Here is a 15,617-nt window from a genome sequence, read left to right on the forward strand (position 1 = left end):
CCCATCCAACCCAAACCATTCTGTGATTCTGTGATCTTTAACACAAGATGACTTATAAAGGGATTTCTGATGGACAGAAACCCCATGGAACACAGAGGAAACCCCAAGGTGAGGTGTGTAAGTTCCAGTGGCAATGCTGTTGGCAGCTCAACATGGAATACCTCAGTATCTCCCCAAAAGGAGGGGACTGTGATGTGATGGGCTTCCCTCGCAGCACCCCATGGGTAGAGTGGCAGGGTCTGGGGTGACCCTGATCGCCCTCCATTCTATAAATGCCATTTTGGCTGTACCCCCTCACAAATCCCCCTATTCTGATGGACATCCAAGCTTCAATGCCTGGGTCCCTCACTTTAGGATGGACACTGAGGGGCTGCAGCATGTCCAGGGAAGGGATTGGAGCTGGGGAAGGGGCTGGAGCACCAGGAGGGGCTGAGGGAGCTGGAAAGGGGCTCAGCCTGGAGAAAAGGAGGTTCAGGGGGGACCTTGTGGCTCTACACAACTCCTGACAGGAGGGGACAGCCAGGGGGGTCAGGCTCTGCTCCCAGGGAACAGGGACAGGATGAGAGGAAACGGCCTCAAGCTCTGCCAGGTTGGTCATTAGATAAAATTTCTTCACAGAAGATCTGGTGCCCGGGAAGTTCCACCTGAACATGAAGAAGAGCTTCTTTCCTGTGCAGTGACTGAGCACTGGAACAGGTTGACCAGAAAGGATGTGGAGTTTCCCTCACTGGGGATATTCCAGGACTGTCTGGATGCAATCCTGTGCCCTGTGCTCTGGGTTGACCCTGCTTGAGCAGAGGGGTTGGACCAGATGTGGTCACCTTTAAATCGACCGGTTCTGTGGTTCTGTGCTTAGACATTGGAAGGGGCTGCCCAGGGAGGTTTTGGAGTCCCCATCCCTGGAGATGTCCAAAGCATACCTGAACATGGCACTCAGTGCTCTGGTCTGGTGACAAGGTAGTGATGGATCACAGGTTGACCTCGATGATTGCGGAGGTTTTTTCCACATTCATTAATTCCGTGATTCAGCCAGCCTGCCTCGTTACCAGGCTGGGGGCAGCGGGAAGAACTACATCTCCCAGCGCACACCGCGGCGGCCCACCTGGAGCTGAGGGGGCGTGGCGCTGCGCGATGCTCGCTGGGAATTGTAGTCCAGCGGGCATTGGCCCGGCGCGGCACCTCCCTCCCCGGCGCTCCTCCCCGCTCCGGCTCTCCCTCGGCAGACGGAAGCCGGGCAGGGACGGGGGAGCCGGGAAGGCTGGAGCGGCAGGATGGGGGACTCCAAAGTGAAGGTGGCGGTGCGTGTCCGCCCCATGAACCGGCGAGGTGAGACTCCCCCTTCTTCCTCAGCATCCCCCTCCCCTGTCCTTCCCGGGAGCGGCGCGGGCCGGGGGTGCCGGTCCTTGGGGACAGGTGTCGGTCGGGACAGGTGTGTCCCAGTGCGGGTGGATCGGTGCGTGTCCGTGTGTGCTTCATTATTTACCAGGAATAAACACAGCCCGGCTCGGCACAGGCGGCTGTGCGGCCGCAGCCGCGCTGTGCTCACCCCCCTCTCCCCATAACCCTTTTCCCAAATCTTTTTGGTTTTTGGCTTTATTTTGTCTCGTCCTCTCCCCCGGGGAACAGCCCTCTCTGCACCTGCTTTACCGCCTGTTCCTGCTGGGACAGCGCTTCCTTCTTCCTGCTTTGCGGATTTGGGGGAAAATGCCTCTTTTTCTGCATTTTGCCCCGTGCTAATTCACCCCGCTGCTCTCCAGCCCTCGGTGCTTGAGTGGGACGCTGTTAACCAGATGACAGCGACACAAGGACAAAAAACAAGCAAGAAAATACAGAAGAGGAAGCGAGAATTGACAAGAGAATTTTTTTTGTTGTTGTTTTTGGGTTGTTGTTGGCTTTTTTTTTTTTCCCCTCAACGAAACTTGCCTTAGGGTTATGTTAATCAGACCGTGGTCTGGGCAGCTGTTTAAATGTTTATTACTTGTCTTAATTAGAAAAACTTGCTCTGGTTGATGAGGAAGCGAGTATGAAAAGGCAGCTTCAGCCAAGGAATGGGAAGGTGAAGAAGGCAGAAATCCAAGAAAGTGTTGGGTAGCTTTTTTTTTAATCCCACATTCTCACAGGAGTATGCCAATAATTCCTTTTGGGGAAAGGGAATCCAGTGAAGGCAGTTTAGTACTTGGAGTAAAAAAAGGAGGGAGAGGGGAAGCTCTTTGTTGCCTACATCACTTGACATATAATATCTTTTTAATTCCTTTCTATTAAAAAAAAGAGTTAAAGTGTTAAATACAGTGATTCTATGCCTGTAAAATGTCAGCAGGGGAATGTTCACTGAGTTCACAAGAGCTCCTCAGTCCCACTTCCAGAACAAGAGATGGAGTTGATGTCTTTACAGTCTGGTGGTTTAGGGAAACTGAGAATATTTTGACCAAAAGCTGCATTTTGTTAAACTTCAGGTGCCAGCTCTCAAAGCAGATCAGAGCCCATCCTTCCAGAGAATTGGCTGGAGGAGATGGAGGAGTTGGTGGGAGCTGGGACAGGAGCTGGAAGGTGGTGCCCGGTGTCGGTGACAGATTTGGGCTTTCCTCTTGCTCATGTCCCTTTCCTGACATAGGTCATTTCCTTGGCTGTGCCCCAGATGTCTCCTGACTGCTTGGTGTTCCTCACCCCCGGGATGAGACAATAATTCAGGTTGGAAGGGACCTCTGGAGCACGTCAGATGAGATGAAGTTGCACAGGGCCTCGATCAGTGAAGTTTGGAGTCTCCAGGGGTGACTAATGCACCTCTCCCTCCCACAGATATCCTTCATCTGCTCAGCCCTGAGTTTGTCCTCATGTCCCTTTCCAGCCAGGAACTGTGGGGAAGCAGTGGGGGAAGTAAAGGAATCTAGAGGAAATCTAGATTGAATCTTGGTATTCTCTTTCATAGAATATCCTGAGTTGGAAGGGACAGGTCCAACTTCTCTTTGTCTTTTATTCTGTATAAACTGAAAAATTGTATGGGGAGGATGACTCCTGTCAGGAGGCTCATCCAGGAGTGAGGGACATTTGAGCATCGGTCCTTGATGCTCTTCAGAGAGAAAGGGGGTGCCTGAACCCCCCACTCTTGGCAGTTTGCTGCTATTGAACATCCTGTTATTTGTGAGTGATGCCTAAATCCATTTAAGTCTAGCCTAGAAGATCCATGTAGTTTTCTCCCTCAAACAAAATGTCCTGGAAGTGTTTCCTTTTCCCAGCAGCTTATTTGTTACAGTCCAGATGTTTTGGTCAGATCTAAACAACTGATACCTCCGTATTGCATTTCTGATGCACCTTGAGTTTATAGAAACAGACAGTGGTGCCAAGGCTATAATTTTTCTTATCTTTTTAATGTTAAATTTCAGCATTTGTGCAACTGAAGAGTCATCCATTTGTAAGACTTCTGTGGCCTTGCTTTTTTTTTTTTTTTTTATTTTTAATTAAGTTTTGAGGCAAGAGGCAGCTTTCCTGGAAGCTCTTTCATACACATTTTGTTCTGAGCAGTATTTGTATGGACTTCTGGGGCTTTGGACCTGAAGCAAGTATTTGTTTTCTTCAGGATCACGAGTAATGTTCTTTCCTTCCCTCTGCACCGAAGGGCTTAACATTGCAAACCTGTCAGATGGCTGAGACTGTGGAAAGTTAAGCTTTGAAATATCCTCCGTGTTTACTTGTGGTGGTGGTGGTTGTCTTTGGTGTTTGAGTTATGAATTTCTTAAGGCAAGGCTTTATTAGGTTAATAAAAGTGGTGTGCTTAACTGTTAGGAGTTTTTACAGCTCATAAAAGTATAATGGGTTCCTTGCCTGCATGTGGAAGGGATTTGTGTATCAAATAATTGGTTATTTATAGCACTCACATTTCAAGGTGTTTGGATTGAGGGTCCTGCTTCATTCTCATGCAGAGTCTTAATCCATAAACTCAGTTTACACTGAGGGGAAGCATTTCTAATTGTTCTTGGGTTTGGGTTTTTTTTTTTAAATTTTTGCATCCAGGTTACTTTATTTTGGGTTTCACTTCAAATTAGACCTCAATCCTACCAAGCCTGTGTGGAAGTTTTGCTTTTATAAAAATGCTGCTGTGCCCACAGGTTCTCAGTGCCACGTCTGAGGTTGGAGGCTCTCCTGGGTGGCAGCTGAGGCTTCTTTTTTTACATCCCTTCTACTTTGCAAACTGGGATCTCGATTAACAGGCTTTTATGAATTAAATAATTCAGTACTGCTCTGTTAGATAAGGCTCCTGGTCTTTTATTTTCTTGGCTCTGTAATTCACTGAAGTATTTCCTAGTGCACTGCGTTATTCAAATGGGAGTTTGATAACAATCAGGAAGTTCTTTTGCTGTTTTATTTAAGATTGCAGTGGATTTCCTTTCATAAGTGTCATGTTTGAATTCTCTTAGCAGATATTCATCATATTTCAGGTAAATGCAAATCTCAAGCCATACTGGGAAGCAAAGCAAGTGACAGCTGAAGGCTTTTTAATTAAGATTTTTATGACTGAATGCTTTGTTTTCAGGTGATGTTTGGGTACAGGCAGTACATAAGTGTATTAAGTCATTGTGTTTCCTTGTGCTTTTGAATCAGTTCAGTGTCATGTTAATTAATACTGATAAAAGTTGTTCTATTTTAAAAGAACATGGTCTATGCTCAAGGATATGGCTGATGCCACTTAAGCCAGTCCAAACTGATCTCACTTGGGTCAATACTTTTTGAACAAAGAAAGGCAGGAAAGAAACTGCCTGTATTCTGGCAATGCTGCCATGTGAAACTGTTCTAGGATTGTAGTGTAAGGTCTGCAGCTCCAGTTTAAATATTGGGCTTAAACTGTTCTAGAACTGTAGTGTGAGACCTGCAGCTCCAGTTTAAATATTGGGATTAAACTGTTCTAGAACTGTAGTGTGAGACCTGCAGCTCCAGTTTAAATATTGGGATTAAACTGTTCTAGAACTGTAGTGTGAGACCTGCAGCTCCAGTTTAAATATTGGGATTAAACTGTTCTAGAACTGTAGTGTGAGACCTGCAGCTCCAGTTTAAATATTGGGCTTAAATTGTTCTAGAACTGTAGTGTGAGACCTGCAGCTCCAGTTTAAATATTGGGATTAAACTGTTCTAGAACTGTAGTGTGAGACCTGCAGTTCCACTTTAAATATTTGGATTAAACTGTTCTAGAACTGTAGTGTGAGACCTGCAGTTCCACTTTAAATATTTGGATTAAACTGTTCTAGAACTGTAGTGTGAGACCTGCAGTTCCACTTTAAATATTTGGATTAAACTGTTCTAGAACTGTAGTGCGAGACCTGTTTAAATCTCCAGTTTAAATATCTGGATTGCCTATAAATACACATTCAGGTATCTGTTTTGTTGATATGTATATTTATCCAGATTGTGAGTGTTGAAACAGGAATCTTCTCATACTTAGATGCTAAAGGTTCTTTTTCCAGTGCTTGTGAGGAGGGAATTTGCTTCTGTATCTGCACAAGCTTCTGATCATTGTGTCAGGTGGTAATTTTATGTCCTCCTGCTCTTCTTGGAGGAGGTTTCATTTCCAGGTACTTGAAATGTTTTTTGGGTTTGAGGTGAGGAGGTGGGGGTTGTTCCTGTGCTCTTGTTTGTTTGTTTTCCCATGGAAATTACAACAGAGATAATTTATCTATAAATTGGAGTTTGTGCAAGCGGGTTTATGAGATTAATTACAGCATTAGAGGGCGTGAAATGGCACCTGTTGTATCCTGATGGCAATGTGCAAACCACAAGGCTTTTCTTCACCTTTATCCTTGTCATGCACCAGTGCCTGGAGTTTGGAATATTTCCTGGTGATGGTTGATAAACCATAAAACAGTGTTTGGGCTATGAGCAGGATTAACCTTGAGATAAGGTGCCAAATGGGCAAAGGATGCAGAGTTAATGTTTGATCTTGGGAGGCAATTGTATTTTAAAAGCTCCTCAGGTGCTGCAGCCTTACTCCTCCCCACAGCCAGAGACTCCCAGACATCCAGCCTGGATGCCACAAAGGAATTTTAGTGCTAATTGCCCCTTCCAAGGAATTTTAGTGCTAATTGCACCCTCTGAGCTCCCAAGTGCAGGGGGAGGTTCCCTTGCTGCTCTGGTTTCGGGTTGGCTGCTCCTCCTGAAGATCAGGTACACCTGGAACACCTTTGCCTGGGTTTTGGGCACTTGGTGCCTGAGCAAACTCTTGCATTTCATGCCTGTTAATAATTCCAGAGTGCTGAACTTCCCTGGGAGCTCACCAGAGTCCCCACCCTGATTTATTCACTCAGTCCCCGCCAGCCCAGGGGTGTTTGCAGCAGCAGAGCTGGCTGTGAGCAAGGTCCATGTCCAGATCCATGAAGTGCCTTCACTAAAGATGCTTGGGAAGCTCTTTCCTTGCAGGAAATGAAGCAGCAGAGAATAGAACACGTTTTTAAGCATTTGGGCAACATGGAATTAACGTGAGAGGGCACCTTGCATGTTCTATGTGCTTGTGAGTTTGAGTTGATTGTCCCTCATGGACCAGGTTTGATAGCATCATGTACCCTTCCAGATGCACTCTTGCATATTTAATGCCCTTTAATTGCTGCAAACTGAAAATTTCATGACTTATATTTGAGCAGTTCATATAACAAGAGGAGTCTGAAAGGTGCCTTCATGTTAGCAGACGTAAAGTACAAGTGAAATTTCTGTATTTTTGTCAGAATTTATCACTATGTCTGGCAATCAATTCACTGAAAGTGCTTTTACCCTCTTTTTTCCATATAAGCCCTCAGCATTATCATGTAGATGGAAGTTGTTTTCACATTCACTCATCTCCTCAGTTAGTTTTGCTTTATTTGTGTTGGCTTCTACGTGGCAGAGAGATAAGTCACTCTTGGGAAACAAATATTGGCAGGGAACTTGAGGGCTTGTTGTCTTTGAACTGGCTTTCACATTTCTTTTTCAAACAACAAAAAACCAACAGAAGACCCCAAACAACAGCTTCTCTTTTTTGTTTTTGGTTGCTTTGTGTGATAAAAAAATATTTTAATTTACTGTTTAAACATTCCTCAGGTTTTGCCATTTACTTTTCCAGACCGAGAAAGGTATGAGAAACCAATTGTGATTTCTTATCCAATGCAACTTGACGGCTCAGGGTACAACATTCCAGGACTAACCTCCAAGGGAATGTTAATCTCCTGAAAATCTACTGGCAATTTAAAATATAAAATTTTCTATCGTCTGTCTTCACAGGAGATTACTTGAGCTTTTGTATTTGGGGCCAATTTTGGCTTATGAGCTTAGGAGGGGCACTTTAAACCTTTCACATTTTATTTGTTATACTTCATTTGGCTTTTCCAGCTTTTGTGAAGCTCTGCAAGGCTGGTTGTTCTGGTTCCCAGTGACTCCACAGAACCTGAGGCCCATCTCCAAAGGGTCCTGAGGTGTCACTGAAGGTGTAGCTTCCCTAAATCTGGTAGTGGAACCAGGAGGAATCTGAGACAGCTTTTATTTGACCTGTGTTTTAACACCAGCTTCACTGCTCTATTTCAGTGGGGCTCAGGATCAAATGGTATTTGAAAGGGCTGGAATGTTATCAACCTTCATAAACTAATTTCTTAAATTGAGATCTAATGGAAAAACTTACCTGGAAATCAAAGCTCTTGATTAATTGGGAAATGCTTTCCCATAATTCATAGAACCATGGAATGGTTTGAGTTGCAAGGAGCCTTAAACTCATCCTGTTCCACCCCCAGCCATGGAGGGGACACCTTCCACTATCCCAGGTGGTTCCAAGCCCCATCCAGCCTGGCCTTGGGCACTTCCAGGGATCCAGGGGCAGCCACAGCTTCTCTGAGCACCCTGTGCCAGGGCCTCCCCACCCTCACAGGGAACAATTCCTTCCCAATATCCCATCCATCCCTGCCCTCTGGCAGTGGAAGCCATTCCCTGTGTCCTGTCCCTCCATCCTTTGTCCCAAGTCCTTCTCCAGCTCTTTTGTAGCACTTCTAGGCACAGGAAGGTTGCTGCTATCTTATACAATGAGAAGAAAACAGGGAATGCAAAGTGGAAAATATGGAGAAATAATTTGTAACAGACCTTTCCTCTACCCTGGCTGTGGTACTAAAAGCTCTTCTAATGCCATGCCCCCCCCCAGCCATGAGTTTAAAACCTTGCCTACCCCCTTATTTGCTGTATTATTGTTCACCTTAAGATTATTTTGAGCTGCCCTGCACAAGCCTTCTCTTAGAATCATTTTGTTTGGGTCTGAAATGCAGTGCCCTGCAGTGGGATGGTTTTTAGGGTTGTGGCTGAGGGAGAGGCAGTGTCACCACGTGGCAGTTCAGGTGTTTGTTGTGCCATCCAAGGCAGCCTCTAGAGTTGGGTACAACAATATCCAGCCTCTGTTGTCAGTAGTTGCAGCCAGTCCATGGAAACAGCTCCCTGCCAGATCCATAAGCAAAGACAGGAATTTCCCATCCAACATTTTCCAGAATGCCTCTCTCCCCTTCCTCCAGGATTCACACACACACTCCTTGTCTCTGGCCCAAACCTGATTAGTGCAATTTCAAGTGGCACCTTTGCCAGTGTTTCTTAACTCTGTTGTGGAAAATCTGCTGTGGTGAGTTTATGATTACCAGACACGTGAGTGCTGTTACAGAGAGATTGGAAATTCTTACCTGTGGTGGGAATGGGCCAGTGCCTGCTGAATCCTCCATTCCTTGCACTGCCAGGCTGCTCCTGGGTTTGCTTTCCCAGCTCTGTCTTGCTTGCTGACTTCTCCACCCTGTTTGAAACTAACTGAATTTCTTAGTGAAAAAGCCCAAAGCTTAAATGGGGATTGAATTATCTTTCCAACACCCGCAGTGCTTTTATCAAAGGCACAGTAGTGATTTGGGACTTGCACAAGTGTGGTTTCAACAGTGATCTACACTGAATCCCACTTTTAGAAAAGTCATGTGAGGTGTTGAAAAATCAAGGGAATGGGGAAGGAGAGTGGTTTCCTTCAACCCCCACCTTCCAGTTTCACAAGTGAAATAAAAACTCATCCAAGGAACTCTCTGTGAGCAGCTTGGACACGGCACTCTAACAATTACTCTTCCACTCAGCCCAGCTTTGCTTAACACTTCTGCTGCTGTGAAATGTAAATGTGGAGAAGTGACTCAGATAAGTGTTACCCTTTTATTATGGATGTCAGAGCTCTCTTACTCTGAAGCTGTGGAAGAGATTTTCATTCTCTGCAATAAACTTGATGTTGAGTTTCAGTTTTTATTCTTCAAAGAGGAATTAGCTGATTAGTTTCTTGATTTGATGAAGCAAGTGAGTAGTTGATTGTGTTTGCTCAGTAATGACTGAAGGTAGAAGCAAGTTAGCAATAATAATAAGAGGTGAGATTTTCTTTTTGTTTGAGGTGCAAAATTTGAGATGAATCGCCAAAGTTTGACAGTGAGCTGCTCTGTCATCTTTTAATTTCACCTTTAATTTCTGAATTTCATGCTGCCTGAAAGAACCACACCTAAATAGTTGAAGGAAATAATACCAAACTTTGATAAGTGAGTCCTTACTACAGGAGGAATTAATTGGGGTGTTTGGATGTGCATCCTTATGATCTTATCTTGGTGCATCCCAATTTTGCTTGTTGTTCAGGAGCAGCAAGTACCCAGCTCACCTGGGAGACACTGAAACTAGTAAAAGTAAGGGTGGAGTCCTTGTGTGATCATATCCAAAAGAGCAGGCAGATAATTTGACTGTAAGGCCAACCTGCTTTAATGTTATTAAAAATGTAATTAGGTGGAAATGATGATGATATAAGTTTCAGTAGTGGTTAATGGAAGAGTCATCTCTCAGTGTACCGGAAGCATTAAAGGATTTAGAAATCCGCCAAAGAATGTCATGGAGGCAGAATTTGAAGAAAGTGAATGATGTGCTGTTCAAACAGGATTTAAACTGTTTCTTCAGCTGAAAGGAGAGTTTCCATGTGAGCCTTTGGCCAAGGTAAGTGGGATAAGCAGCCTTAAGGCTGTCTGGATCCAGACTCAGCTTAGAGGCTCAATATTACTGTTTCTTAGGGGTTTGTTTCATGTCACACCAAGAGCTGCTGGAGCAGTTCATCTCAGCTGGGACAAGATCTCTCCTAGCTCCTCTCTTCCCTCTGCACAGGTCTCCCCACCTCTTTGCATGGCCAAGCTTTCCATGGGGTCTGGATACATCCATTTTCCATGTTGGGGAGTTTTCTGCTATTGAAATAACTTGAGATGACTTGCAGAGGATCTGCTGAGCATGGGTAGTGGCAGAAGGTGAGCAACAGGCACAGGAAGGAAGGACTGGAACCTCTGTGTTTGAAAATAGCTGCTGGTTTGGCTCAACACATCTTCCAAAATCACGCTGCACACCAAGGAGAGGGGTTTTAACATCACCTGTGTGAGAGTGACAATCAAACAAGGTGTGTTGCACAGGACAAATTGGCTTTGAACTATTTTTCTTGCGACAACATTTGACTTTAAGGAAGTCTTTTATCCTGCCTGTGTGCTTTCTTAAGGGCATTTCACAAAGAGAGGTTTAATGAACACTGGTAAGATGGAGTTCACTGGGCAGTCATGGATGCAAAGCCTGCCATGGGCATTCTCTCTCAAGAGCTGCATGAAAAAACGTGAAAGCAGAGAGCATGCTGCTTGCAGACCTTTGTGCTTTGCATGAGGCAGGTAAAACCCTTCCTGAGGAGCTGGGAAAAGCAGGTCACTGCAATAGAGGGTTAATCACTAACCAGCCAGACCGAGATAAAGTGCCTTGTCGGATATGGGACGTACGAGGAACGTGGTTTCATCTGAGCAAGCATGTGTTGCATATTAATGATAGGTAAATTGGCTTTCAGGGTGTGGGGAGAAATTAAAATAAACACTGGCTTCTGGAACTTGTCTGGCTCTTCCTCCTGCAGGAGCACAGTGTAATAACAGAGGAGCAGTTTTGCTCAGGAGAATTGCAGTTTCATGTGATTGCCTGCTTTGGCCGGTGATCTTGAGTTTTGGCTTGTGAGGTAGCAAAAGGCTATAACATTTCTTTCCAAAAGTGCTCATGGAAGAAATTCCCTCTTACTGTGTCGCTTATCAGGAGAGACAAGTCTGCGAGCTGCTGTGCAATAAACACAGCCTGAGAGATTTCCAGACTGAGTTTATAAGGTGCTGTGAGGTGAAAGAGCAAGTACAGGTGACTGAGGAGGAAAGAGCAGAGATGAAGGAGGATGAGGATTATAATTAACATGATTAGACACGAGCGTATTTGGGTGATTCAGCTGAGGTGCTGAACCCTGTGTGGAGGTTATTCCCTGTAGCCCCTCGTCATCCTGGCGTGGGAGGCTGTGAACAGTGTGTCATGGCCATCAGAATCAGCACCTGGGAGCCCTTTCCAGGGCCAGTGTCACCATTCTTGACCTGCTAAACTTAACAGTTTAGTTCTGGCCTTAACTACAATTTGTGCTATCATCTCAAAAATTGTCAAAATTGTATTTGGAAATTTGTAGGGAGGAAAAATTTATTCTATTATTAACAAAGGATCTGCCTCAGAAGGGTTCTACTGAAAAACGAGACTACAAAGTTATTTTTTTTTCATAAAATTGTAAAAAAGAAGGGCTTTTTTGGAATATAGTGATGAGCTTGTCATCTTTGGAGAGCTTCTGTGACTTTGTCAAGGGCTGTAAGAGCTTTAGGTGTTAGAGTTCTAGGAGAGTTGATGTCACAGCTTTTTTTAATAAACTGTAAAGTGGACTTAGTTCATAGTTGGTAATTCCCAAAACAGGTCTGACTCAATTGATTTTTCTTTTTGAGAAGCTGTTGTAAATGTTTGTGTGCAGTCCCCATGTCCTGGGTGTCTGTGGCAGTGACTTTGGGGGTGAACAGTGTGTCCTGGCCATCGGAATCAGCACCTGGCAGCCCTCTTCAGGGACCAGTGTCCACTGTGCAGGGAATTGTATTGTGTGCAGGTCCTCCATGTCCTTGGCGTGTCCATAGCAGTGATTTTGGGGTGAACAGTGTGTCATGGCCATCGGAATCAGCACCTGGGAGCCCTTTCCAGGGACAGTGTCACCATATAGGGACATGTTTGTGTAGAGGCTCCACATCCTGGCTGTCTGTAGTGGACTTTGGCCATGACACCCATCAGAATCAGCATTTGGGAGCCCTTTCCAGGGACAGTGTCGCCATGCAGGGACTTCTTTGTGTGCAGTCCCCATGTCCTGGCTGTCTGTAGCAGTGACTTTGGGGGTGATCAGTGTGTCCTGGCCATCAGAATCAGCACTTGGGAGCCCTTTCCAGGGCCAGTGTCACTGTGAAGGGACATTTTTTGTGTCCAGGCCCCACATCCTACAGCAGTGCCTTCGGGTGCAGGCTGTGTGCTTTATCCCATACCTAACTCCATTTGTCACTGGGTGGATACCTTGGACTGCTCTCAGTGTTATCTGAAGCTTTTATTTTGCTTTCCCCGCCTCTACGGCCGAGAATTCTCACACACTCCAAATATCCTCATTACTCATAGTCCACATCCCACTGCTTGGCGTCACTTGGGAGAGCTGGACTTGCCTGGAGCCTGTGGGGGAAGGACAAGCCCTTTTCTACGTGCTTGCAACTAAATTATTTTTGATGGGACTTGAATTTCTGCGAGCAGGTGCCCCAGGACTGACAGCTGGCACCGAATCACAGCAGTGACCAGGGAAAATGTGCTGCAGATGGCAGGGGCAGCTTTCCCTGTGAGGCATTGAGGGAGCAATAAGAAGAGCTGTCAAAGTGGTACCAAACCCTAAATGGTTCTTTTCCCCCAGAAGAAATTTCATACTGCCCTTGTATATGCTGATTGTCCTTCAGTGAAACCCAAATGCTTTTTCTTGCTTTGAAAAGAGTGCTTGCTTTAAAGCTGGACAGGATCCATCCCATCAGAATATCCCTAGAAGTGGAATTTGGCAAAAGTCCTGTTTCTATTCTCTGCCTGATGGGTGGCTGTCAGACTGCATGAATAAATTTGGTGTCTGGAGGAAGTAATGGTGTATATAATCCCAGTGCTTTAGGAGCAGCACTTGACATTCTCTCATTTCTTTATAGAGCTTGATCTGCATACAAAATGTGTGGTGGATGTGGATGCAAACAAGGTTATTCTTCACCCCGTAAACACCAACCTTTCAAAAGGAGATGCCAGGTAAGATTTTTGAATTGGAAAGGTCAGGTTGCATAAATTAAATATGAGTCTAACAACTAGAAAATGTAGGCCTTGATAGAAGGCTTTTAGTTTAAAAATTATGTATATTCTTTCTGCAGTGTAATTGCCATCATCCATAAAATAAGGCTGATTTTTACCCTGCTGGGAAGTTGCTTTGAAAACCTTGTGCATTTTCTTCCTGCTCCCAACAACGTGTTAGTGGTTAATAAGTCCATGAACATTCATTTTTTTTTCTCATGTGCTGCTGTGGGACAGGAGAAATTTAAATCTGCAAAACAATTTCAGCAGAGGACAGTTTGTCATTTTGGAATGAAATTAATTTTCACAGTTGTCATGGTGTAAGAAGTTGTCATGTTTTCATGGTGTAAGAAGGTGAATGGGAACATTCTGGAGAGATGTAGCTCTAGGAGTTTCTTGACAGTGGGGCATTCCATGCATCAAAAATCCGTGGAGAAGTTTGTGTCAGAACCGGCATTAATCTGTTAAATTACTGTGAAACTGAAAAGTCATGTAGTGAGTGATAGAGTTAAGCTTGTGACTGCTTAATTTATTGCTTGATGCAAGGGGAGGAAATGGAAAAATACATGCATGAAACAAAATAATGGTGCAGGAAAGGGCAAAACCTGTTGCTGGATGTCTGCAGTCAGTTGTCTGTTTTCTGGGGGGAGGAAGGGAAGAGGTCTTAAGGAGAAAAATTCTTTGTGTTAAATTAAACACATAGAAAAGCTTTGTTTAAATTTTCACGTGGTGCTGAGCTGTGTATCAGGGGTCAGTATTCATTAGCTGATCTCTGATTATTTCAACTCCTCAAACCCAAGTGGACAAAGGAAGAGATCATCAGGTGCAATATTTACCTTCCATTGTCATTAGCTGAAAGATTTATTACAGACAGTGGGACTGGAGCTTTAATAATTTACTTAAAACCAAGCAGGCTGTGTGTGGGGGGGTGTGTTTTTGTTTGTATCAATATCCTCCTCCTCCAGGAACATGTGCATTGTTCAGCTGCCAAAACCCTACGTTGATTTGAGCCTCTAAAAACGGCAGGAAATTGAGATTTTTCAGAAGCCAAGTCAGCCACAGCTGGATTAAAAACGTTACTCGTAGTTTCTCTAAAGCATGGCAATGAAATGCCTGGTTTATAGTCCCTAATATGTGTTTAAAAACGTTCATGGGGCAGCCACACATCATGCAAATCCTGTCCCTTGGCAGGGGAGGGCTGGGTTGGCAGTGGCTTGAGGTCCCAGACTAGGTGGTGAGCTCAGTGGGAGAAGAATGCTTCATTTGCATCCTCACAAATGGCCATTGCTAATCTAAGCAGGAAGCATAGGAAATTTATCTGGGGTGATTTAATGGCAGAGGGGAAAGTGGAGGCCCATTAACTGCACTCTGGGTTTGCCTGCACATGGGGAGACAGCAGATCCCAAAAACACAAATTGGAGCGGTGTGGGTTTTGAACAGGGTCCTTTTGGAACAGGTTACACCCTTGGGAAGCTGCTGCTGAATTGTCTTGGCTGCTGCAGCTCCACCAGAGGAATCTAAAATATCAGCTCAAGGAAGAGATTAGTTGGAGCTGCAGTTTTTCTAAGTCTGGGGGTTAATTTATGCTCAGGTTCTGCTCCCATTTCCAAATCCACCATCAACTGCTTCACCTTCTGTTACAAAATCAATTCCTTCGGATTTCTGAGTTCTCTGGTGTCTCAAGTGAGCTGAAGGAATTCTGGCAAACCTTTTAACTTAACAGGGAAAAGAGAAGTAATTCATATTGTAAATACACAGTTTAGCTGCTTGCTAAGCGGGACAAGTTTGGAAACCTCCAGAGCTTTGCTGCATTTCTCATTGAGATGCCAGGGTCAGTTTAGGAACTGGGAAGAGAATTTTAGAGACAGAATTCAGTGCTGTCACCTCCCCACTTGTCGTGACTCAGCCTTGCTCTGGCAGGGAGTGACATTTGGAAAAACAACCCGTGACTTTTGGATTTAAGCTTTTTTTCCCCCACTTCCATCTCCAAGTCTGGGAGATGAGGAGAAGCAAATAAATCCCCCAACTTGAAGTGTGTGGGACCTGACTGTTGCATAGGGCAAAGTGCCACTGACACGTTCTCAGGTCTTCAGAAAAGTGTCTGTAGCTGTTTCAAATTTGGCATTAAAAATTAAGGGATGTTTTGAAAATCCAGGTGATAACTGATGGACCTCAGTTCTTCTTGTGTCTACAAACTGAATATATTATTTATACATTAATCTAGAGACTTGAGGATTGATAAGTACATGTAAAACACTTGCTCTTAAAAAAAACTCTCTTTTCATATGGCTGGAAAAAATGTGGTATTCTCCTGTTATTCCTTAACCAAGAAATGACCTTTCCTGAGCTGGAGAGAGGCAGCAGTTATTTTATTGAGCAATCCTTAATGCTGTTGTGCAGGTTTCAGTAACTTG

The 15,617-nt window shown here is 44.6% G+C and overlaps 1 protein-coding gene across 2 annotated transcripts in view; it reads left to right on the plus strand.

Annotated features, from left to right (window-relative positions):
- Positions 1-1,174: 1,174 nt before the first annotated feature.
- KIF13B (kinesin family member 13B) overlaps positions 1,175-15,617 on the plus strand; it is a 122,185-nt gene continuing 107,742 nt past the window's right edge. For both annotated transcript variants that reach the window (XM_030235386.2, XM_050972498.1), the window contains exons 1-2: positions 1,175-1,326; positions 13,071-13,164. In XM_030235386.2, coding sequence (XP_030091246.2) covers positions 1,272-1,326; positions 13,071-13,164 — 149 coding nt within the window. In that variant the 5' untranslated portion in view covers positions 1,175-1,271. The remainder of the gene's footprint in view (positions 1,327-13,070; positions 13,165-15,617) is intronic.

The sequence above is a fragment of the Serinus canaria genome, chromosome 3 (genome assembly GCF_022539315.1).
Source record: "Serinus canaria isolate serCan28SL12 chromosome 3, serCan2020, whole genome shotgun sequence".
In the NCBI taxonomy this organism is placed as follows: domain Eukaryota; kingdom Metazoa; phylum Chordata; class Aves; order Passeriformes; family Fringillidae; genus Serinus; species Serinus canaria.